This window comes from Eptesicus fuscus, chromosome 3 (assembly GCF_027574615.1).
Source record: "Eptesicus fuscus isolate TK198812 chromosome 3, DD_ASM_mEF_20220401, whole genome shotgun sequence".
Taxonomy (NCBI): Eukaryota; Metazoa; Chordata; class Mammalia; order Chiroptera; family Vespertilionidae; genus Eptesicus; species Eptesicus fuscus.
The window spans coordinates 41,730,061-41,757,012 of NC_072475.1; the positions used below are offsets into that span (position 1 = coordinate 41,730,061).

At 43.6% G+C, this 26,952-nt stretch overlaps 1 protein-coding gene across 1 annotated transcript in view; it reads right to left on the reverse strand.

Moving 5' to 3' along the window:
* MCF2L2 (MCF.2 cell line derived transforming sequence-like 2) overlaps positions 1-26,952 on the reverse strand; it is a 149,675-nt gene that overhangs the window by 95,751 nt on the left and 26,972 nt on the right. Inside the window, 4 exon segments of the mRNA XM_028146668.2 lie at positions 4,274-4,365; positions 11,118-11,295; positions 17,079-17,270; positions 19,989-20,180. Coding sequence (XP_028002469.2) covers positions 4,274-4,365; positions 11,118-11,295; positions 17,079-17,270; positions 19,989-20,180 — 654 coding nt within the window.

Here is a 26,952-nt window from a genome sequence, read left to right on the forward strand (position 1 = left end):
AACATTCTATCTATAAACATTAGACTAAATGGGAAACTAAAATTACCAAGAACCTGCTCGATGCCAGGCATCGTGCAAGGTGCTTTCCATATATTTCTCATTTAATAGACCATCTGTGAGGCTACTTTTAAAAATATATATTTTTATTGATTTTAGAGAGAAAGGGAGAGGGAGAGATAGAAACATCAATGATGAGAGCGAATCATTGATTGGCTGCCTCCTGCATGCCCCCAATGGGGATCGAACCCACAACCCAGGCGTGTGCCCTTGACCAGAATCGAACCTGGGACCCTTCAGTCTGCAGGCCGACGCTCTATCCACTGAGCCAAACCAGCTAGGGCTACTTTTTCTAATCCCCATTTTGCAGATGAGGAAATCTAGAGTATGAGAGTTTAGGCAAACTGCTAGGTAAGTAGATTAAGTAATCAGGTGGATAGGTTAAGTTAGACAGGTAAGTAAACTGCTATTACATAAATGGCTAGTTTCAAATCCCAGTTCCACCATATACTAGCTGCATGACCCTTGGGGAAACTCACTGAACTTCTCAGTCTCAACAGCATCAGGGATAAGACAGGGACACACATCATCTCACTCACAAGGTGCTGAGGACTTGCGATGACATGGGGCCCCTACACCGCCCAGCACAATGTCGGGCCCTCAGTCAGTGTCAGCAGCCATTCCCTCACCTCTTCCAGCCTCGGCTTTTTTTGTTCTTGTAAGTTTTTGCTCAGAGCCTGAAAAGGCCTCTGCTACTTTCAATCATGCTAATAGGTGCCCAGGGGCACTGTTGGCACTCACAGCCAGGAGCACTTCCTTCATCCTGAGGGTTCCCTCAGGAACAAGGAATTCTCATCTGCCTCTGGCCTCTTTCCAGCTCCTCAGAGGCTGTGATGTGATGTGAGCAGCCGGGGAAAGCAGCCCCATGAGTCATGCTTTCAGCTTCCAGCTGGCCACGGGAAGGACAGGAAGTACCACATCACCACGGCCAGCAACCACAGCCAGGCTCCACCTTTCTGCCGCAGGGCTCTCCCAGACCAGGTCAGCGCATGGCCACGCGGCTGCCGCATGGTCCCCAGAGAGTCTCGGCAACGTTGTCACGTTTAATTTGCCAAGTTCCTGCGAACCTGAATGACAAGGATCACTGACGGAACACCGTTTTTGAATCCGATGATGATAAAATCAGATCGTGATTATGTGTCAGGCAGTGAGTATCAGGGACCCTAGTAGCAATCATGAATGGTGTTGGTTTATAGATTTGTTTTTTTTTCTGTGAACATTTAGTCTTGAGGACAAGGAAGGGCATTTGTCACAATGTTATGGTTCACGCTTCTAGACTGGCTGTAGTTTCATTTCATCTTTGAGTTCTAGGCTGAAAGCCAAAAGGATGTCAGAATTGTCGCCTGGAGTCCGATGCATGTTCGCTCCGTCTTGGTCATCTGTGTTGGACAGTGGCCACAGGACACATGCAGCAATGACTGTTCTTCGTGTCAGTCCACCTCCTTCTCTCCCTCTTACTAACCTATGTGTTAGAGAGGACAAGGGTGTCCAGGTCTGGGCCTTCTTTCAAATGCTATTTTTGCTAAATGTTAAAATGTACTTTGCAGACCAGATGAAAACAGGATGAGCCTGACAGGCTCCCAATCAGATACATGTAGCCAACTGCAAAGAAGTCAACAGGGGCCGCCTTTCTCCGCTGGCACCGCTGCTGCTCCCCGCTGCTCCTTAGTCCATTGGAGGCTTTTCTTTATGGGAACTTGTGGGGCTCATTTTGCTTTTATGGAAATGCCATCTAATTACAAATAGCTGTAGATGACCAGGTGCTTCTGATGAACTGAAAATACGTATCTGATCTGTGGGACACTTCATGGGTTTCCCCATCAATGCTCTGGTCATGTAAATGATTACATATGGATGCATTAAAAAAGTAAGAAGAGTAGGGTTTTTTTCCCCCTTTAACTTGAATATTACCCCTGTATATTGCATTGAATGAGAGATTTCCCATATTTCCATCAGAGTAATATACTTTTGCTTTAATTCATAAGCATAAGTGAATCCTATATAATAAAAGGCTAATATGCAAATAGACCAAACGGTCGAACAACCAAACAACGGAACAACCGGTCACTATGACGTGCACTGACCACCAGGTAGTTTTGGTTCTGGGTCGCTTGGTTTCTGGTTGGTCAGACAGACACTGCCTCCAGGATGCCGGATTAAGGGCCCAAACTATATCTTAGTCTGGAGGGTTGAAGAATGCCTGCAGGACAATACAAGACATCCTTGAGTGACAATCCCTGGTCTGGTATTCTTTGTGCATTGGCCTTGCTTGTCTCATATGTAAATGTGCCGGCTATGGGAAACTCAAATTTGATCCCTGAATGCAGCTCCTTGGAGTGCATTCTTCAGGACTGGATAAAAAGAGCTGTTTATTTGACTTAAAGAAATTAAACGCTTACAGAAATGAAGAAATATAACAAATGTCAATGGCATGAAACTGCCTGTCCTGTCCCAGGCAGCCTTGCACCAAGCTGGGTTGGGAGGCATTGTTTTCTAACTGCAGCTTCTTTGCTTCCTCAGGTTTCAGCATTTACTAACCACACACAGCTTCTCCCCTGAAACTCTGCTCTGCTTCCTCCAAGGAATGCACTTTCTGGAGCACCAGGATGGGAGTCATGATGGGAAATGGGACTGGCACCCCAACAACCTGAGCAACCACGAGGTTCCCATCGGACAGGCATACCACCTTCACTGAGGAAAACAAGCAAGTGAGCTCATGGTTTCCAGTGGAAGTGATCTGGGACCAGCAAGACTGAGTGACAAAGGTTTAGCTGTGGGACTCAGGGGCCAGTCTATGGCTAACGGTGTAAAGACAGACTAGTATGCTTGGGGCTATATGGGAAGAATTACTAGTTTTATCTATGAGCTGTTTGAATAAGACTCCCACTGCTGCTCTTCAATGTTTCTTCAATGATTTATAATTTTCTGAGTACAGGTCTTTTACATCCTTGGTTAAATTTATTCCTAGGTATTCTTCTTTTTGAATGAATTGTGAATGGGATTGTTTTCTTAGTTTCCCTTTCTGATAGAACACTGTTGGTGTAGAAAAATGCACTGATTTCTGGATATTTATTTTGTATACTGCTACATTGCCGAATTCCTTTATTAACTAAAGGAGTTTTACTTTCTCCTTTCCGATTTGGATGCCTTTTATTTCTTCTTCCTGTCTGATTGCTGTGGCTAGGACTTCCAGTACTGTGTTGAATAAGAGTGGTAAAAGCGGACATCCCTGTTTTGTTCCTGAACTTAAGGGACACACTTTTAGGTTTTGCCCATTGATATGATGATGTTGTTTGTGGACTTGTCATATGTGGCCTTTATTACATTAAGGTATGTTCCCTCTATTCCCACTTTGCTGAGAGTTTTTATTATAAATCAGTGCTGAATTTTATAAAATGCTTTTTCTGCATCTATTAATATGATCATGTGGTTTTTAATCCTTCATTTTGTTTATGTGGTGTATCACATTAATTGATTTGCAGATATTGTACCAACCTTGCATCCCCATAAATAGAATATATTAAAACCAAGAAAATAACATTGGCACAATACATAGAGCTTACTCAGAGTTCACCAGTTAAACATGCACTCTGTGTGTGTGTGTGTGTGTGTGTGTGTGTGTGTGTGTGTGTGAAGCTCTATGCAATTTTTTTCATGTGCTTTTTATACATAAACTATACTCTGTTCTACCATTTTTTTAATCCTCACCTGAGGATATATCTTATTGACTTTAGAGAGAGTGGAAGAGAGAAAGAGAGAGGAAAAACATCAACCAGCGGCCTCCTGCACGCACCCCAACTGGGCAATGAACACGCAACCCAGGTATGTGCCCTGACCAGCAATCAAACCAGCAACATTTTGGTGTATGGGATGATGCTCCAACCAACTGAGCCACTTGGCCAAGACTGTTCTACCAATTTTAAATATGAAGTCAGATTATGAGAATGAATAAAATGACTTCCTTCAATAAAACAATATCTACCAACAATTATGTGTATGACCAGTTTTCCATATCTAGTTGTAATTAAGAAAGAAAAGGAAGAAATCCTACAAACCTCAGCTCTTGGGAGCACTAGTCCATGCTACATGCCTTTATAGGAATATTTTCTGGAGCTGATGATAGGCATGAAACAGGGAAATCTGGCTTATTAATAATTATGGCAGCAACATTCTCTCATGTCAGAAACCTCTACCGGTAAAAGGAAGGTGATCTTACCTTGCCTTCATATTTAGTCTTGTCATCATTCTTTACCAGGGAGTCCAAATCCGTCTCTGCAAAAGGTTCCTCAGATGTTTTCTGAAGAGAAGCTAAAGGGACAAAGAAAACTGGCCATTAATTTGGTGATTTGGCTTATAAATAACTCAGCGCTTAGCCTGAACAACAGCTGGACTGTGTTGAGGCAGTTGATAAGCAAGACTAAACTGAGTTGCTGTGATGGTTTCTGAGGTGGTAGGGAAACGTGGAGGTGAAGGAGAGATACAAACGTAGAATAGAGTCCTTGACCCCGGGCACTTGACATTGATCTGAAGAGACAAAGTCACATCCAACACCACTTGAAACATCCAACCACGACAAATCAGTAAATGATGTGATGCGGTAAAAACCATAGCTTCCCTCATTCCTATTTGTAAGGCCAGCTAAAGTATCACTTTCTTTATGAAATCTTCCTTGACTTTCAAACTTCACAAATTCTTTTATGCACTGCTGCTTGAGCATTTATCATTTGTACTGTATTTGATGTCATTTTTGGATTTGAAAAGCCGATTCAAGTCTAGGTATCACATACTACTGAATATATTTTTCCATTGTACAGGTAATTAATTTGTGCTTATTATAGAAAATTTGAATACTACTAAAATCATACTATACTTGAACACTACCACTTGGTATATTTCCTTATAATTGTCTTTGAAATGCTCTTGCGCTCTCTCTCTCTCTCTCTCTCTCTCTCTCCCACACACACACACACACACACACACACACACACACTCATACTATGATTTTATGAGGGGATGTCCATGCATGCCTTCGCCAGAAGGAGTTGTTGCTAATGTGATGATCTGGCAGTTAGATTCCAGAAAAGATGGAATCACATTTATTAGTGGATAACACGACCGTGGGAAGAACCAGTGGCTGAGCCAGGGGGGGATTCGGCTTCCTTGCTCTGGCTTTCCGCTCTCCGTCACTCTATTTCCCTGCTTCCCTTTCCCACTGGCTTCTCAGACAGCTGGGAGATAACTTTTTTTCAGGCTCTATGGCCACTGGCAGTAAGATTGGAACTTACTGAGAGGACTGCACTGCGGGTGATGGCTACACGGCTCATATGGAAAGTGGTACTTCCATTCTTATTTGTCAGCGTCACTACCTTGTATCTATAGTTCCCTGGAGAAACTCACAGGACACAGGTGATTAAGCTGGGACAGGATTTGGGCATCTCTAGGTCCCACGGTCAGAATGCCATCCATCCATCTCATGTCACAGTTGTATCATCCTGGTTCTTCTCTGTGGTGGCCTTGATGGAGGTTGACCATCTAACTTTCAGAAGCCCCTGGCTACCCTCGGGTTCTGTGAGCCAACTGGAAGCAGCTTAGCCTTGCCATGGCTTTTTCATGGAGGTCACATTGAACTATGTAGTGAAGTACATGTTTGCGGCCCCAGGTTATGTGACCACGGAAGCTACTCTACAACAATGGACAACCCTCTGGCCTCCTCACTTTCTGCAGGATCTCTGAAAGCTGAGTGATTCCAGGGACGCATTCACTATAACTGGCAAAACCCATGACTGAGAAGCACCTGCCCTTAACACTATTAAGTACAGTGGCAAAATTAGGGGCAGGGATGTGGGAGCCATACCGCCATCATTTACATCTTGTTCTTTCATCTATGAGACACACATTATAGAGGAGTCTTTGTGCCTTAGCTTCTTCAACCAGAAAGTGGGGGATAATGAGAAAGCCTATTGGATCAGGTCACTAGGAGGCTTTAATGAGTTAATATGTACAAAGTATTTAGATCATGGTAAGCACTCAGTACATTTTAGCTATTATTATAGCTATATGGCATTAAAAATATTTTTTCACATTCCTTATTTCCTTTCAGAGAGGTTAAACGTGGTACCCAAGACAACCAGCTAACAAGAGTCAGAGCTGACCTTTCAGCTCCCATCTCTAAGCTCCCTACCCATGTTCCTTACATTGTGAAATGAGTTTATCTTGGCACAGACTCAGTTATGAAGACAAATGTGTTTGAAAATCCGGTTAGTGACCTGCCTGAGTAGAGTCCACGCTCAGCGGTTACTCTCCAAAACAAAAGCAGAGGATTGTTCTGCAGAACGAGCACGCTGCTGGACCAAGGCCAACGGTACCCGTGCAGACGTGATGAAGATCTATTTACTTGAGGAGGGTCATTACCTATTTTGAAATCATGTATTTGAAAAGCTGAGAAATAATCCATCATTCCTGCTTTGTTTATTTGTAACAAACACATATCCCTTAAAATAAGGAGAGAGACAAAGTGGTGGAGGCAAAGTTATTTACTCCTAATAATTTAGAAGTAAACATAATTTAGTTTTGGCAAAGAGCCCTAGATGAGAGATCAGGAGAATCAAGTCCTGCTTCCAGCCATCCAAGAGGGATGTCTCCATGGGTGTCAGTGTTTGTGTGTATCTGTGGTGTGTGCCTGTAAGTGTGTCTGAGTGTGTGTGTTGAGTGTGTTGTGTATGTGTGTGTGTATGGGAAATTCAGGAAAGAAATGCACTAAACTGTTTACAAGGCTTACTTCTGAAAATTGGAATATATAAGAGACAGTTGTACTGAATGGAGAATTATCAAAAGTTCCCATAATTTTCAGATAAATAACAAATGAAAGAATTTGTTGCAAACAGCACTGCACAACAAGAAATGCTAAAAGAAGTTTTTCATCTTAAAGTGAAATGACACAAGATGGTAATTCAGTTAAAGAAATAAAGAATACTGAAAATGGTGACTAGGATGGTAAATATAAAATAATATATATATTTTTTTCCTTTCTCTTGATTTCTTTAAAAGATACATGATTGCTTATAGCAAAAATTTATAACACAATATTGGGGATTTAACATATGTAGATGCAAAATTTATGATAAGAATAGCACAGAGGATGGGTGGGAGGTGTGTGGAACTACACTGCTGCAAATTTCCTACATTTTACTACAACATTAACTCAAAGTAGATTGACACAAATTAAGGATGCATAATGATAATCCCTAAGAGAAACATCTGGGGGGAAACAATGCAAAGATGTATGTATGCTAAAAAGTCAATAGAGGGATTAAAAAGGAAGACTACAAGAAATTTGCTAACCCAAAAGTACGTAGGAAAAAAGGAATAGAGAAATAAGCATGAGACAAGTAGACCACAAATAACAAAATAGTAGCTCTAAATCCAGCTGTGTCCTTAATTACATTGTATATAAATAGACTAAACACTCCAATTAGAAGGCAGAAGTTGACAGAATGTATTTAAAAAGCAAGATCCAACTATATGCTGCCTACAAGAAATATACTTTAAAAAGAAAAACAAATACAAGAATGGGAAAAGTGTCTCATGAAAACACTAAGCATGAGAAAGCTGTGATGGCTGTATTAATATACACTTTAAGACAAATAGCTTTTCTAAAGATAAGGAGGAAAGAAGAGACATTTTATAATTATAAAAGGGCCAGTACATCGGGAAGATAAAGCAACTATGAATGTGCATTTTCTTAGTAACTGGCATTTCAAATAATGAAGCAACAAATAACATATGCATCATGTCCAAGAGTGGTTTCTCACAGAATGTATGATTGTTTTAACACTTCAAAATAATCACTGTAATGCACCATATTAACAAAATGAAGGAAATCATATAATCATCTCCATATATAGTACTAAAAAAAAGCATCTGAAAAATTTGACAATCGTTCATAATGAAAACTCTCATCAAACTAAGAATGGAAGGGAATGTCCTTAACCTGATAAAAGATATCTATAAAAACTTACTAACATCATACTTTAAGTGAAACATGAACTCTTTCCCTTAATATTAGGAAAATGCAGCAATGTCTGCTCTTACCACTTCTATACAACATTATACTGGAGGTCCTAGCCATTAGAATAAGCCATGGGGGAGAAAAAGTCACAGAGATTGAAACAGAAGAAGTAAAATTGTCTCTATTCATAGATAACATGATTGTATTTCCATTTAGAAATATATTCCTATTAAGAGTTATATATGGTAATTCTATTTACTATAGGGTTAAAAAACATTAAATTCATAATATCTTTTCATTACAAACTACTATGTTGCCAAGAGAAATGAAAGGGGACCTAAATAAATGGAAAATTATATAATATTTATGAAATTATAAGACTCAATATTGGTATAATAACAGTTCTCCCCAAAGTGATCTATATAGTTAGTGCAATCTCAATCATGAGCCCAGCAGAAATCAAAAGAGGATTCTAAAATGTATATGGAAATGAAAAGATCCTAAAATAGCCAAAACAATCTTGAAAAAGAACAAAGTTGGAAGATCTACACTACCTGATCTCAAGGCTTAGTAATAAACTATAGTAATCAAGACCATGTGGAAGAATAAACTCAAGATGGATAAAAGACTTAACTGTAAGTCACAGAACCATAAAAGCCCTAGAAGAAAGCCTAGAGAGTAAAATCTCAGACATCTCTCATAACAATATTTTTGTTGACATATCTCCTTGGGCAAGGGAAACAAAGGAAAAAATAAACAAATGGGATTACACCAAACTAAAAAGCAAAAGAAACCATCAACAAAATGAAGACAATCCACTGAATGGGAGAGCATATTCGTCAATGATACATCTGATAGGTTAATTTCCAAAATATATAAAGAACTTATACAACTCCACACCAGGAAGACAAAAAATGGGCAAAGGACCTGAATAGACACTTCTCCAAAGAGGACATACAGATGACCAATAGACATGTGAAAAAATCCTCAATAATCAGAGATATGCAAATTAAAACCATGATGAGATATCATCTTATACCTGCCAGAATGGCTATCACCAATAAGTCAACAAACAAGTGCTGGTGAGGAAGTAGAGAAAAGAGAACTCTAGTATACTGCTGGTAGGAATGCAGACTGGTGCAGCCACTGTGGAAAACAGTATGGAGTTACCACAAAATATTAGATAGAAATGCCTTTGAACCAGTGATCCCACTTCTGGGAATATATCCTAAGAAACCCCAAACACAAAATTGAATATGTGCACCCCTATGTTCATTGCAGCATTATTTACAATAGCCAAGATCTGGAAATAGCCCAAGTACCCATTAGTAGATGAGTGAATAAAAAAAGCTGTGGCCCTAGCTGGTTTAGCTCAGTGGATAGAGTGTTGGCCTGAGAACTGAAGGGTCCCAGGTTTGATTCTGGTCAAGGGCATATGCCCTGGTTGGGGACTCAATCCCCAGTGGAGGGCGTGCAGGAGGCAGCCAATCAGTGATTCTCTTCATTGATGTTTCTATCTTTCTCGCCCTCTCCCTTCCTCTCTGAAATCAATAAAAATACATTTTTTTTAAAAAAAGCTGAGGTACATTTGCACAATGGAATGCCGTAAAGAATAAGGAACTCTTACCTTTTGTGGCAGCATGGATGAACCTGGAGATTATTATGCTAAGTTAAATAAACCAGTCAGAGAAAGATAAATGCCATATGATCTCATTTACATGTGGAATCTAATGAACAAAATAAATGAGAACCAAAATAGAAACAGAGGCATGGTTACATGGAACAGACTGACAGCTGTCAGAGGGGAAGAGGGTTGGGGGATTGGATGAAAGAAAGTAAAGGGATAAACCATAGACTCAGACAACAGTGTGGTGATAGCCAGAGGCTAGGTGGAGGTGGGCAAAGGGGGGGAAAAGGGAGGGAAAGAAACTTTGCTTGGGGCAATGGGCACACAATGCAATATGCAAATGATGTTTTATGAAATTGTACACTTGAAACCTGTATGGTTTTTCGAATCCCAATCCTATCTAATAAAAAGGGAATATGCAAATTGATAGTCACACCATCACAAAGATGGAGGTGCCCATAGCCACAAGGTGGCAGCGCCCAGTCCCCTCAGCCCCGCCGGAGTCCCCCAGTCCTTTCAGCTCCGCTAGGGGAGGGCGGCAGGCACGCAGTGCGGCTGGACCCATGCGCCTGCTGCCAGAGTCCCCCAGTCCTTTCACAGAAAATGGGTTGCCACAAAAGTTGGTTAAGCTTCTTAGGACAAAAAGCATTCAAAATATTTGAAAAGGGAATTCCAATATTTATAAAAGTGTGGACTAGACAATTCAAGGTTATTTCCACTACAACCTTCTATGATTTTGTGATATTAACATTCTGAATTCACATAGTACCAGCTGTATTGTATGTAAGCAGATATTATTGAAAGGAATGGCCATTATTATTAAAACAACTCATAAAACCACACTGTTTGTATGTCAAGGACATTTTGTGTGATTTTCCTAATGGCTAGAGTTAATGCCCCTAAACCAGTAGTCAGACATCCCCCGAGGGGTCCCAGATTGGAGAGGGTGCAGGCCGGACTGAGGGACACACACACACACACACACACACACACACACACACACACCGTGCACAAATTTCATGTACCAGGCCTCTAATAAATTAAATAAAAACAAAAAGAAACCTATGTGGCATTGTAATAAGGACTTAATCTATTTCTTTAATCTTTTCGAAGAATCAACTTTACCACTCCATTGCTAATAGAATCTGGTGGGACTTTTTAAAGGTCCTTAATGGAGTTTATTTTATGCAGATGTTACTTGCGCATTTATATTATTCCTCTGCTAGACTGTGAGCTTCTCCTTGCATCTAGGCACTTAGTTTTATCAAATTTTATATGAGTCCTCAATGCCTGTAGTATTTTATACCTGTGGTTTGTTTTAAATACTATCTGTCAAAACAACAACCACTGCTCATCTTAAACAATGTCTACCCTATGGGCATCGATGAAACAAAGCCACCAAGCTTCCTTCCCCAAACCACCTACCCAAGGCGGAAGGCTGGCTGGTTTTTGGTGACACCCATTTTGGGGAGGACTCAGGATGGGGCGCCACCGGTTGCACTGGACGAGTCTGTCTGGCTGCCAGTTTCATCAGACTCATTTGCCTCTTCTGAAAAATTTCCTGTACATCGCCCAGCTTCTGCAGGACTTTCTGGGTGTTGGCCTGCGGGAACAAAAGCAAATCATGAGGTTGCTCTGCACTGAGCCTGAGGACATGACTCATTCCCTTTCACCCTTCTCCCCCTTTCCCCACGCCCAACCTCCCTTATAGGCAAGTCATCCCATGTCTCACCTCGCACCAGAATGTGCTTCTCGGAGTCTGAATCTCCCACTGATTGGCAACGACTGTGTTTCACTACTGCATGTCCAGCACAGGGTAGTACTCACTAAATACATGGTAAGTGGGTAAATGTTCACTCAGCCCTGTCCATTAATGTAGAAAAGGATACCATAGGCCATGGATGAAGGGCATTAGGCCAACTTACAGAACAGGGGAATTTAAAAATAAGGAATGCACCATGAATTAAGGCCTTGATGGAGAAAAAGAGTTTAAGTGTTCTTGGGGAAAGAATTGGGTAAGTTCTGAAACAGGGTCAAGGAAACCACAGGCACCTTTAGTTAAAAAAAAAAACAACAACAACCACACACAACAGCCCAGCTGTTATGACTCAGTGGTTGAGCATCAACTTATGACTCAGGAAGTCACAGTTCGATTCCCAGTCAGGGCACATGCCTCGGTTGCAGGCTCGATCCCCAGTAGGGGAAGTGCAGGAGGCAGCCGATCGATGTTTCTCTCTTATCGTTGATGTTTCTCTCATCAACAGTTTTTCTATAACTGACACTTCTGGCCTGCCTCCGAGATACTGGCTCCTTCCCTCAGAAGATGGCCCAGCATAAAAAAAAAAAAAAAAAAAAAGACAAATTTACTTTTCCAGTTGCGAAATGTGGCAACCTCTGTGGGTGTGTGCTGAGCTTGTACTTTCAGAATTAGGCATCCTCAAAGCACCCTGAATAACTCTTCTAATTCTGGGTCCCTTTTTTGATGGTTAAAATCATCCACGAGACAGATGCCAGAGTCAGCAGGACAAAGAAAAGGTACCCACTCTCCTTGATCCACCAGAGCTAGAGGGATGTCATGTTGCAAGTGAGGCCAAAAGAAACATTCAGCTGAATTCAGGCCTTGGTGAAACTCAAAGACATTTGGGTCTTGTTTCTTATTTCCTGAGCCCCTGCTTTAGAACACATAGTCAGTTTTGGAATGTCTGTGAGTTTCATTTCTCCCCTGGTATTTCTTCAGTTTATTTCTTTCCTACTTACATAGAGAGAAGGAGTCACACTGAATAACACTTAAATTCTTTATTGATTTTAGAGAGGAAGGGAGAGAGACAGAGAAACAGAAACTTTGATGAGAGAGAAGCATCATTGATTGGCTGCCTCCTGCACACACACACCCCTACACACACACACACACACACACACACACACACACACTGGGGATCGAGCCCACAACCTGGCATGTGCCCTAACGGGGAATTAAACCGGTGACTTCTTGGTTCCTGGGCTGATGCTCAACCACTGAGCTTCACCAGCCAGGCTGCACTGTATTTCTATTGGACAGGTTGGTCTAGACTAGGGTTTGGCAAACTTATCTGTAAAGGTCCAAACAGTAAAACTCTTCAGGCTTTGCAGACCATCTGGTCCCTGAGGTAACTACTGAACTTGGCTGTTGCTGCATAAAAGCAGTCATAGAACATAGAGAATTCAGAAACGAATGAGTGTGGCTGTGTTCTGATGGAACTTGACATACAAAAGTAGATGGCAAGCCCCTCTGGCCACAGGCTATACTTTGCGGACCCCTGGACTAGATTAAGTTCAGGGTCTGTGATTAAAGAGTCTCTTCAGAGAATGTGCCCCTGGCCTCAGGAAGCACGGCTGAACAATGCACCGGAGGTTCTGAGAACACGGCTATGAGTCCAAGTCCCAAAAGAAACCAAATTCCCTTATGTCAGGGTGATGGCAATGTCAGTTTGATGGTGATTAGAATTGGTGATCAGCCACTACTACCTGCCCTTGTGGCCCAGTGATGAGTGTGAGGAAATTGAGACGTGGGTGTTAACTGCTGCAGAAAGAAGAAATCTGACGGAATGAATGACTCTCAAATTGGTGATGGACGCTGTGCAGCCCTGGTGTGAGGCCAGTGCCACATGCTAGACCCCAACGACTCACCATGTGGACTGGACAGGACTTGAATCATCTTTGCCCTTTTGCATCTATCCCTTAAGACCCCAGAGTGAACCCTGCAAATGGTTCACTGAATTAAACTGAGGCATTCAGAAAAGACCCTAAATTCCTAAGCTCAAACCACGGGGAGGTGGGTACAAGATTAACAACTGCATTTCCCCCTTTCTCCTATTTTTACTTGCAAGTCCACTCTCCACACCACAATCTGAATTATTTTTTTTTTTCTTTTTTTCAGAATTATCTTTCTGAAATCTAAATCTGATCATGTAACTCACCTGCTCAAAAAGCCCTGCAGTGACACCTCATGCCTCATCCTGCAGCACCTGCCTCTTCATACTTGATCCTGACCACTGCCTCCCTTGTGTGCCCCTCTGTCCCTCCCATCTTATATGCTCTTGGACCTGGGAGCATTGCTGAGGAAACGTTTGTCTTCTACTCCACTGTCAGCACCATGACTGCGGGCTCTGTACGGGACTGTATTCTCAGGATAAAGCACAAACTGGGTACCCAGTAAACATCTGAAGAACTGAATGTTGCTACTTGCTACTGAGATTGTTTCGTTCTCTACACGGGGCGCCGAGAGTGAATGAGGAAGAAAAATCAAAACAGCGGCACTAAGGGGGCAGCTCAATCGCCACGCACTAGGGAAATGCCTCGAGGAGCCTCAGAGACAGGTGGCTGCTACAAGAACAACAGTGTAATGGCTGATGTTGTGTTGATAATCATTATGTCTTAAACGTAGCAGATTCAACCTTTTAGACTTAGAGTACCAGCTTTTTAGAAACAAGTTTTATTTTTTAGAATTTATTTTTTAGAATTTTTCAGGTTTACAGAAAAATTGCAAAATAGTATAAAGAGTTCCCATATACTCCACACTCAGTTTCCACTATTATTAACAGCTTACATTACTATGGTACATTTGTTATAATTAATCAATCAATATCGATACATTATTCTGATTTTTAAAAAATTATTAAATAAAGTATATACTTTATTAAATAAAGTACAAAATTATTAAATAAAGTACAAAGTTATTAAACAAGGTACATTACTATTAAATAAAGTACAAACTTTATTTAGGTTTCCTTACTTTTTACTTAATGTGCCTTTTTTCTCCCCCAGGGTCCCATCAAGATTCCATATTACATTTAGTTGTCATGACTTCCGCTCCTCTTGGCTGTGACCAGTTCTCAGCCTTTCCTGGTTTTTGATGACCTTGATGCTTTGAGGAGTATTGATCAGTTATTTTGTAGACTGTCCCTCGGTTGTTATTTATCTGATGTTTTTTACATGATTAAACTGAAATTATGTGTGTTTTTTTTTGGGGGGGGGAAGACCACAGAAGTGCCATTTTTATCACATCACATCATACCATGTGCATGACTTAATACTGTTGATGTTGACCTTGATCACCTGGCTGAGGTCGTGTATTAGTTTTCTCCACTGTGAAGTCATTCTTCCATCTCTCCCTTCCCATACTGTACCCTTTGGAAGAAAGTCACTACGTGTAGCCCCCACTTAAGGATGGGGAAGTTTTGCTCCATCTCCATGGGGGCTAAGTATCTACATAAATAATTTGGAATTCTTCTGCATGTGAGATTAGTTTCCTCCCCCCTATCTATTTATTTATGTATTCCATCATTTATTTATATCAGCATGGATTCATGGAGATCTATTTTATACTTTGGGTTGTAATCCAATACTATTCTATCGATCATGTTGCTCAGATTGTTCCGGCTTTGGCCATGGGGAGCTCTTTCGATTGCCTCCTATGTCCCGTCACTGTGGTTTGTTTTGCTTTTTAGCAATTCCTTACTTTTTGACATTATAAGATGTTCCAAGATCACCTTGTATATATTCTGCCCCAGTCCTAGAATCAGTCATATCTCCAAGGAGCCTCTTTTCTTGGAGAATAGTATTAGAAACCAAGCTCTGGGAGCTAGGTGTGCTCATTGCTATTGGTGTCTCATTGTTTCTAGGCCCTCTCTGCTAGCCAAGTAAAGAGAACCATGGGTCTATACCAACCTGTATATATACATATATCTTGGAATATTTCTATATGTGTCAAGTACCAGTTTTGACAACAAAGTGGATAAAACATTCTCTGACACATAGGATATTTAATCTTATAACAGAATTTTACTTCAAACTAAAAGAATAGATGGGCTTTGGGGATATTTTGGTCTATTTTATTCTTTTTTAAAAATATATATTTTTTATTGATTTTAGAGAAGGGAGAGAGAGAGAGAGAGAAACATTAATGATAAGAGAGAATCATTGATTGGCTGCCTCCTGCAGATATCCCACTGGGGATCGAGCCCACAACCCAAGCATATGCCCTTGACCAGAATCAAACCCGGGACCCTTCAGTCTGCAGGCCAACGCTCTATCCACTAAGCCACACCGGCTACAGCCGGGGTTTTTTGTTTGTTTGTTTGTTTTTATATAAAAAATTATTTTAGAGAGAGAAGAATGGAGAGGGAGAGAGAGAAAACATCAATCGGTTGCCTCCCATATGCACCCTGACCAGGGATAGAACCCACAACCTGGGCATGCGTCCTGACTGGGAATCGAACCTGTGACCTTTCAGTGTAGTGGCATATATTTCTCCACCAGTGTCTAGTATTCCTCTGCCCAAGGCCACAGCCCTTACTAGCTGCCTCTCTTACAGTCACAGCTGCATCACTTCCTAGGTCCCCTTTGCCTTTCAGGATTAGGGGTGGTAACTGCTCCCTGTTTCTTGCTAGCCCCAAGGGGCTTCACCATCCCTGTTGGATTCCCTAAATCCTGCCTGTGTCTTTGTAAAAACTGCCTACATCAAGCTCCCTAAAAATAGGTGAATCAGATTCTCAAAAGGGTCCATGACTCAAAAGAGGTGAAGAAGCCTTTCGAGCAGAGGTACATGCAAAGTGATGGTGTGTCAGAGAAAGGCCTGCTAGCCAAAACTCGCTGGCTTCACAGAAGGGTGCTCCTCTCAAATGCAAATCAGATCAAGTTATTCCCCTGCTTAAATTCTGTAGTGGCTTCCCGCTGCTCTTAGAAGAAAGGCCAAGCTCCTTAAAATGGCCCACAGAGCCCCACCTCGTCTTTCCCTCTCTAATCTTACCCCAAACATTCTTTGTCTGCTCTCTGTACTCCAGCCACCCTGACCCTTGAGTTCTGCAGTTGCGTCAGGCTCCCTCCAGCCCTGCGGCCTCTGCACACGCTGCTCCTTCGGACTGAAAAGGACCCCCATCTTCTCTACTCGTTCTCTAGGCCTTGCTTCAAGTGACCCCCGGTCCAGGTCAAGTTCCGCTGTCACATACCCGATAGGACCCTGAATCCCAATTCCAGAGCACTCATTTCAGCTTCGAACACATTTTTGTGTTTTTGTGTTTGACATTTATTAATGTCAGCCTCTCCCACTACCCTGTAAATTCCATGCGGGATGGAACCGTGTCTATTTCTGTTTGCTGTTGGTTCTTGGCACAGTGCACGATACATGAGAGATGCTCGTGAAGATTTGTAGGGAAATGAATGACTGAGTCAGACTGTGGAAGGTCAGTCTGCCCAGAAGCAGTTTGCCAGGAGTCTAAAAGGCCCCCTGAGGGCTCAAGAACTGGTTAACCTGCTCAGGATATCCTGCCTGGACTTTCTTCAGCAACAGGCAAAGGCCCCCAGTGCCTCCTTCCAAACCACAGGATGAAAATAACCCACCAACATTACCTTTACATCAGGGGTGAGAATCAACTCAAACTGGTTGTAAATCTCCTTGGGGCTGGGCAGCTGGTACTCCTTCGCTGTGTCCAGGAATGCCTCAATGTCGGTCAAGGCAACGTCAACACCCTCTCGAGACTGGTACTTGTCTACAGCTTGGGAAGCCAAGAGGTAGATTCCCGCTTCACACCACCGGCTGACCTTTGGAAAAGGAACACAGTGCCCTGTGCAGTTAGCCTGACCACAGCTCAGCCACCACAGTCCCTTGGGAGGTCTGAGCTCCTCTGGGTCTACCAGGATTCTGAGGAACTGGGAACTTGTTGTGGGACAGCATCCAGTCGAGAGGTCTAACCCCTGTAAATACAGCTGTAGAGGTGGACCAACCCAAACCAATTTTACATCTGCCCACTTCTCAGGGATGTCACCCAACCAATAAAATGAATCGTGTAAACATTCTGCCCTTTTCTACTGACAGTAATTACTATCCCTCCAGGAGGAGAAAGGCAAGTACTTCTAAGTTTGGTCTCACTACAGAGAAATGTAACCAATGATTTTTCGGGTTGACCTTCTAGGCCACTTGTCTTACCTCCTAACTGGTTACAAGAGCACAAGGTAACTAATGAAGCATCAGACCTGTCCCCTACATGTTTTGCTGCAGGAGGGACTGTCCTTTTAACAAAAAGACTTTCCTCTGTCCACATTTGCACTTATTGTCATTTGTCTTTCCCAGGGAAGCATCCAAGAATGAAAAGTTCTGTAACTCAGAACAGCAGTACTCACACTTTCCAGAATGCTGGGATGAAACCAGGTAGGTGATGAATTCTAACAGTTCAACTTTTTAAAGATGTGCACAGAAAGACAAGGGCCCTGGTGATCCCTGAATATTTACATGAGCTGCCAGAGCAAGTACACCTGCATTTCCATTCCAGGTGACCTGAAGGGCTACGTCAAGTAACTATACAGGGGAAAAGCACTCCAAAGGAGTTACCGCTAAGTGGGAAATTACAGGCAACTTAAATCTGTCTTCTATTTCCCCCCTAAATTATCTACATTGAATGTGTACTACTTTTAGAATAACACACACACACACACACACACACACACACACACACACACACCAATAAATATATTTAAAGGTTAATAATTATCACTGTGTGGGGATAAGAAGGGAAGTAGGATGTGTAGGCATCCACCAGTAACTTCTTCCCTCCTCTTTCGTACATTTTTGGATTTTCGAAGTAATAGGAAATCATGCTTTAATATATACTGTGAAAACTTTGTCTTGAAACATCATGCCTAGATCTGCAGAAAGCATTAAGCTGGGGTCTTCTGCAGTCACAGCAACTGCTTGCTTTCCCAGACACACACACACACACACACACACACACACACACACACACACACACACACACTCAGCTCAGCATTAGGCTGTTATCTCTGGAGCAGATGTGGACTGAGGGAAACAGTAGTTGATCCTGCAGAGAGTTCAGCCCACAGAGCAGACTGCGCACTGGGTCCTTCTGAGCCGCTTGCTTCTGGAACAGCTGGATTTCACTGACATTAAAATCCCTTTGGCAATGGGATGATGTAAACAGCCTGGGTAGGTGCCCCCAGTCACCGCAGAGAAAGAGCTATAGGAATGGAGCTCCCCCACTCATGGCCATGAACCACGTGCTGCTTGGGAACAGCTGACAGGGAAGGCTCCAAAAGTCACTGCCCCTGCTGCCTGGGCACTTGTCCAAGAGATCACTGCCAAAGGGCACCAGAGGCCTCCCTCCCTCCCTGTGAGCCCTCTGCTCACACAGCATTGCTGTCTCGTCTCTGGAGTCTGGGGTTTGAACTTGGCAGTCCTGACTTCAAATCTGCAATCCCCTATTTCCTCCATGTGCGGTCTCAGGCCGTCACTTACCCCAGGGTTTCTGTGTGTCCCTGTACCACCTGCACCAAAATCACCTGGGCCCTTGCTGAAAACACGGATTCTACGGCATCGCCCCCAGACTTACTGAATCTCAGTCTCCAGAGTGGTAAACCAGGGAATCTGAAAGATAGCAAGCTCACCTGACAATTCTCATGCACTAAGTGTTGCAACCCTTGGACTTAACCACGTTGAATATCAGTTTCCGCCTCTGTAAAATGAGGCCATTAATACCTTCCTCATGACTTGTCTTGAGGATTAAATAGATGACATAATTATGCTCCCACTGGGAACTTAATAGGTCCTCTATAAATGGTAGGAATGTACAAATGGTCATTATAACTTAAGCTTTTCCCAAAGGATTCACAATCTGAGGCCTTCAGATGAGAAGAAGCACTCTGCAAATATAGGGCTCAGTCTCTGTATGCTTGAGGGGGAATCAAAAAAATGTCCCACAGGGCCAAGCCAGAACACACCCTTTTTTTTTTTTTTTAAATCCTCATCCGAGGATATTTTTCCATTGATTTTTAGAGAGATTGGAAGAGAGAGGGAAAGACAGAGAGAAACATTGATGTGAGAGAAACACATCAATTGGTTGGTTGCCTTCTGCATGTGCCCCAACCAGGGCCAGGGTTGGGGAGGAGCCTGCAACCAAGGTACATGCCCTTGACTGGAATAGAACCTGGGACCCTTTGGTCTGCAGGCTGACACTCTATCCACTGAGCCAAACCAGCTAGGGCCAGAGCATACTCTCTAAGTCTGGGTCCACACCCAGGGAAACAGACTCAATTCATTCTAATAGGATGTGGTGGGATGACTGAGGCACTTTTGACCTTCAGTACTCCTCTGACCTAGAATCTGCAACTTGTAATGCCTCTTGAGCTCTGTTTTCCATGAAGTTCTTTATCTTCTCAGCATCCATGTGGGTCAGGGAGGTCAAGTCTGTTAAGACTGCTTTACAGAAAATTCTGCGGACATCACGGTCACAGCTTTGTTTTGCTCACCTTGTCCAGCTGTCTATGTAATTCCAAAGACTTTTCTAAAATGTCATATTTTTTCTTGTTTTCATTGAAGAAGTCATCGCAGAGGTGCCTGAGCTCCACACACTTGGGCCTGATGGAGTCCGCTGCATAGTGGTGGCTTTGGATGAACTGGTCCCCGATTACTGCAAGCAGCTGGGCCTTTTCCAAGGACTCCTGCAAAGCATTACAGCCAAGTCATGACGAGGCTGATATTTGCCTGACACTGTGTGCTCCAATCCTAGAGGGAGGCTAAGGAGATGCTGGTTCAGGGTTTAGGCCGAAAATCTGGGGCTGGGGAATCTGGGCAGGCTCTTCCTTTCCCAAGAAATCTGGCTTAATCCAGGGCCATTGTCACTATGAAGAAAAACAAGTCATTCATTCAAGTATTTGTTGGGTTCTGGGATGGGCACTGAGGACAGTGTTAACAAGCCAGAAACTTTCAGCCTAATGGAGAACTCACATATTAAATAAATTATACAAATAATTAAATGATTACAATGTGATAACTTCTAGGGCAGAGGTATTATACTGCCCAGAATAGGAGACTCTGAATTCCACTGTCAACTAAGTGGAAAAGAAAAAAGGACAAACACATGGCCCTGAGGAAAGCAGGAAGCGAGCTGAAGTTAAGAAAAGGTAAAGATCTGGTTTAGACAACTCTATGGGGAGTCATGTGATTTAAGAAATATCCTACCTAATAATAGACAAATATGCAAATTGACCATACCTTCGCTATGCCCACGATTGGCCAGGAGGCGCGGGGGGCGGGCGGGACTCGGGGCGTCTGCGCCATGGCTGTGCTGCGGCACAGAAGGGGCCTCTGGGGCAGCGAGCCCACATCCCGCCGTGGACCATCAAAAGCGTGGGAGCTGGGTGCCTGTCCCCTTCGGCACCAGGCCTTTCTGAAGCCTCCACAGCGCTGGAGGCTTCTGAAAGGCCTGGTGCACCAGCGGACAGGCACCCAGCTCCCCCGCGATCGAAAGCGGGGAGCTGTGTGTCCGCTCCGGCACCAGCGGACCCCCTGCCATCAAAAGCGGGGAGCAGGCTGCTAGCAGTGTCCGCGGAGCGTGCTAGGCTTTGTGGGGCAGTGGATATGGCCTGGATGGCAGGTTAGGCCTAGGGGACCATACACGTGCATGATTTAATCATGCACTGGGCCTCTAGTGTTCCTATAAACTCTTTCCTGTAACCATAGCTCACTGTCTGCTCTGACCTCATCTGTTCAGCAACCACATCTCCCTCTCTCTGCATGGCTTGCTTTGCTCTAACCACATGTGCTATATTTTCCCATTTTCAATCCTCACAGGTTATTGAGGCTTACCATGTGCCAAGCACCATCCAGGTACTGAGAGTTCAGTGGGAAACAAAGCAAGCAAAACCCCCTGCCCTTATGAAGCTTACATGTTAATAGGAGACACAAGCAATAAACAAATATCTTAGATAGTGATGAGTGCCATGAAGAAAAATCAAACAGGGAGGGGGAGGACAAGGAGTGCAGGTGGAGCAGTTGCTATTTTAAACAGGACGGTGGGAGAAGGGCCCACTGAGCAGGTGCTCTCTAGGAAAGAATACTATCCTAGGAAAGGCCTGCTTGCAAGGTTGGCCTTGGATGGCTTCTAGGAACATCAGGAGGGTTCCTATCATCCCCACGGAGAATGGCTCACCATACCTAAACGGGGCAAACAATATGCTTTATGCTGGACCCCTGCTGTCTTTTTGGGAGTCTGGATTCTGGTATATGCCAGGCAGAGGCTGCCTACGTGACCAGCTGCCAATAAAAACTCTGAGCACTGAGCACTGAGCTGCCCTGGTAGACAACATTTTACAGTGTGATCCCAATGCACTGCAGGGAGCGTTAAGTCCATCCCATGGGACACCACAGGAAGAAGACTCTTGGAAGCTTGCACCTGACAGCCTCCAGAGTTCACCCCCTGCACCTTTCCTTTGCTGATTTTGCTTGGTGTCCTTTCACTGTAATAAATTATAACCATGGGTATACTGAATTCTGTGAGTCCTCCTAGCAAATCTTCAAATCCTGAGAACCCTTGACACAGGAACCAAGACCTGAAGTGAGGATCAAGCCATGCGGTACTTGGCCTAGAGGTTGGGCATGTTTGACGTGTTCTGGTAGCAGGAGGAAGCCACTGTGGCTGGAGCAGAGCAGTAAGCAGGAAAGGCGTAGGAGGTGCAATAGTGAGGAAAGAGAGGGACCAGACTGGGGAGGACCTTGCTGCCACTGTCAGCACTTTGGCTTTTACTCATTGTGACATGGAAGCACTGGAGGTTTTGAGGAGAGGGGCCCAAAGCAGGGGGCCCAGCTAGGGGCTACTGTAGGCATCTAGGTAAAGGATGTGGCTTCAACAAGGCTGGCAGCCAAACCAGCTCCTGCCTCAGTCCCATCCCCTGGGATCTCCTGAGGAGAGCAGGGAGTGAGCGGAAGATAAGAAAAGGTAAAGATCTGGTTTGGACAAGTCTATGGGGGTTTAAGAAATATGTTCCTATAAACCCTTTCCTGTAACCATAGCTCACTGTCTGCTCTGACCTCATCTGCTCAGCAAACACATCTCCCTCTCTCTGCATGGCTTGCTTTGTTCTAACTACATGTGCCATATTTTCCGTTCAAAGCTCTCAGTTTACCTCCTGGCCAGCCCTTCTCTAGCTGCTGTTTCTAAAGCCACTTTCTGCAACCCACCCACCCAGACCCTCTCCCTCACTTTGTTTTCATTTTCTAACTACACTTTCCTTCATCTGAAAGTATCTCTGTTTACTTCAACGTACAATTTATCCCTCCTTTACTCATTCCCACCAATATGTAAGCTCCATAAATATTCAATATAATGAATGCATGAATGAATTAATGAATGGGCCAATGCACTAGATGATGCAGTCATCTGCTTGGCTGGATTTGTGTGAAATAACACAGACCTGTGAGTCACCGCAGATGACTGCCACATTCCCAGAGGTCTCTGGGAGCAGAGAGATCATATGCACCCTTGCTGACCATGGTGAGCATCCAGTATACCTTTTGCCCTGGCTTAACTTTTTACAGTAACACAAGGAGTCATGATGACTCCTGGTGATGACAACTGGCCTCTCTCTTAACTTACAATGGCTCATGGTTTTAACAATCTCAAAACCACTTCCCCCTACCTAGCCAGTCATTCACCAAGCCCTACAGGGCCCACATCCTTCTTAATAACTTTTGAATTCTGAGCCCTTCTCCACCAACTCCTTGTCACTGTCTGTTCAGGCCTTCACGCTTTCTGCCTGGACAGCTGGCTTCTTTGTTCTCCTTCAAACCATGCTCCACACTACTGACGAAGCAGCAATTCCAATTTTATCATGTCTACATCACTCCCAAGCTTCAAGTCCTTTTTGCTCCCTACAGTCTTCAGGAGAAAATTCAAACTCCTGAGCAATGCATAAGAAGCTTTTCATTATCAGGCTCAAACCTGTGCCTCCTCATCCTCCACTTCCCTCACCCCCATCCTCTGCTGTAACCCCACTAACAGCCCATTTGTAGTTCCCCAAATATTCAGGCAGCTCAGACCTCATGCCTTCTCTCCGTGCTCTCTCTGCCTAGAAAGCCTCATCCTTCCCTCATCACCCCTGCCCCCAACTGCTCTGCCTCCCCCCTCCTGTGGAACTCACACTCCTCTGGAGCTAAATCTAAAATATCCTTTAGAGTTCATCTTCTCTAGGATATGTTCTCTAACTCCACCATTTTATTCTGATGCCCCTCCTCTGTGCCTTTCTTGATCTGAGCACACATTTCACTGTATTATGATTACTTATCTATTGCCCTCACCATGCCACAGACCCTGGCAGGCACATACCAGCTATTATTCAACTTAAAACGGTACAAAGCACAAATTAGGTACTTAAATATAAATAATTGTTGTGCAAAACACAAGGAGCAATGGTATACAAATCAAGCAGTGGCTATTTAAAAGAACTTGGGGTAAACACCCAGGGCGATAGTTCTGAACAACAAAGGTCCAGATGCACTGGTCACCATCCCTGAGGGAAGGTTGGGATGGGGATTCCTCAGGCCGGATTTTGAATTGTGTTGCTGACTGCTGTGCCCTCAGAACTTAGAACAGTGCTTGGCATGGCAGGATATCAGTAAATACTTGCAGAACGAATGAAGAATTGTGGGGAAGCACGGGATTTGGTTTGAAAGTTTGTAAGGAGGAAAATTCTGAAAAAAGGAGATTGCTTCTCTACTGAAGGCAATCCGCCCTGTTTATCGGAATTCTGACTTAGGGGAGTTTGGCCGAAGGCAGAACCCCTAATTTGTTCATTGACCTTTCCAAACAAGTCTGTGCATGTGCAGACTCCCAGGTGTTTACTGGAATCTTTATGCTTAATCTTTAGGTGTCCTTGTTTAAAGGACACTGCACACACGTGTCCCCCACAAGATTACTTACCTTACTGATTGTATCTAAAAGATAAATTTATCTCAAACTGCTATTACAATAAAAGCCTGAAGAGGCAGGCAAATGAGGCTGTCAGGTTCCTTTAGCCAGGCAGTCCCTTAGCCCTCTCTTTCACAGCAATCCTGTGTCAGAATAATCATTCATCCATCACTCGGTGTCTGCTGTTCAGCCCCAGCAAAGAATGAATGAGACACTCTTACTGGGACTGCTCGGCCACTGCACACTGAACCTGGGAGACATCCTGTAGCATAGGATGGACTCTACCACTTCTGTGATGTCAATGACAACAGCTAACATTCAATGAGACCTGACTACCTGCCAGGCACTGATCTGAACGCTTAAACTATTTCTTTCACTTGTCACAACAAACCCTTTAATATGGGTGCTGCTTTACAAGAGAGGAGTGGAGGCACAATGGCCAAGGTGACCCAGGGAGGAAGAGCAGAGCCAGGCTTCAGACTCAGACAGCCTGGCTGCAGAATCTGGCTCTGACCACCACACACAGGAAAATGGCCACACGGGTGCTGCCTAAGCTCAGAGACCTCATGGGGTTGATTAAACCTCTCTGACTTTAGTCAGTATAGAAGCATGAAAACTTGCCAAGGAAATCTCTGTTGACTTTTTAAAAACAAAACAAAACATTTAGCTGCCTACTTTATTAAGAATGGCCCCAGTTTTCTGGGAATGGCGAACTGCATCACAGGCTATTTCCAAGAGCCCTGTGGCAATCACAGCATGCCCTTCACTTGGCGTGTGGCATCTCACCCTCCAGAACTGTTCTTAAAACATGTGAGACTGAGGAAAGCTGTGAGAATGGCTAGAAGATCACTGTATTGAAATGAATGGATAACAATAATAGCTTCTGAGTTCTGACCACCTACTACGTACTAGATACTCATTAAGTCCTCACTACACCCCTAATTCATTTTGTCTTCACAGGGACTCGGTGAGGTAGAAATTAGTATTGCCTATTTTTTCAAATGAGGGGATATGTTCAGAGAGGCTAAGAAACTTGACTAGGCTCCTAGGGTCGCATAGCGGGTAGTTGTTAGAGCTGAGTTTTTTAAAATCTGTTTCGGTCTGGCTCTAACAGCCTGTGTTACCATTTTCCAGCCCAGTTGGCCTCCCACATATGCTACGAATAATGGCTGTACAACCACGACTATCAAATCCTCCAAAGAACTTTACTGTAAAACCTCCAAACCACAGCTTATTTTTTAGTCTATACAGCTCCTGCTCATGTTAAATAGGCAATAAAACCAAAGTAAAAAGGAAATAGTGAGAAAGAAATTGCTGAAATATGGCGCTCTGCTCACAAACCTTTTAGATGCTGAAAATTCCAGAATGCCGGCTAGTCAGATTGCAATATGTAATTCAAAAATCTTTACTATAACTGCAGCTTATTTTTCTCCCCCAAGGACTCTACTGCTACAATGGATGAAAGATGAGCGTGTCTACTGTGGAAGAAAATGGTGAGAAATGGTGATGCTGTCTTATCAGGGAGCCCAGGATGGACCCACAGATAATGGCATAGGATGGAATGTATGTATGGGGAAGTGGGTCGGGTGAAACAAAAAAGGTGGAACATTAATGGCTATTGAAACTGAGCAATAGATACATGGGAGTTCATTGTTCTAGTCAATCTACTTTTGCATGTGTTTGAAAATTTACACACACACACACACACACACACACACACACACACACACAGAGTCATGCTAGAATATGTCCCTGAGAGGTTAACAAGCTGGATTACATGCCTTCTTGGACACAATAGTGTAACTGCTGGCCCCTAGCATTGCGGGGAGAGGTAAAGGCTGAAATCGGGTTGGTTCTACCTGCCCTGTCCTGGTCTGTTCCTGTCTAGTTAATCACCCAAGGCCCCAGCATGCCTCCCAGCCAAAAACTCTACAGCAAATTCTGCTTTTAGAAGTAGGAGACGGGGCTGGGGCCATTGTTTCTCAGAATAAAAAAAGGAGCACTCTAAGAACTGCTACACCCTCCAACTGGAACAAGATAAAGAAACAGGCTCAATTATCATGCAACAGGAATGCAGAGTGAGCTGGCTCCGAGGTTCCCCATGAGGATGATATCACTGCACAGAATAAGGAAGTTAGTAAAAAGCCAGAAACCAGTGTGTGGCTATGTCAGGAGGGAAGTCAACTCCTGAGTACTGAGTGAAGGGCAAACCCTAAGCAAATTTCGACAGATTCTAGCCAGATATCACCTTGTTCCTTAACACTTGACGGAACAAAGGCAAAGATTAGCCAAGGCCTTCTCATCTGAAGAAACAATGCCCCTTGGAAAACTGAGCACCTGGTTATGAGAAGATAGCTTTACTCAGTTCACCCAAAGGCAGGGGAATAGATCTACTGCATCCTTTAGAAAATAAGTACAAGACGGGGCAAGCAAGGCACAGATGGGTAAAACCAAATGGGGGGCTTGCCTGCAGTGGGTTAGTCCAGCTGGTTCCGGAACTCTGTCCAGGAAAGATGTGTCATAGCTTC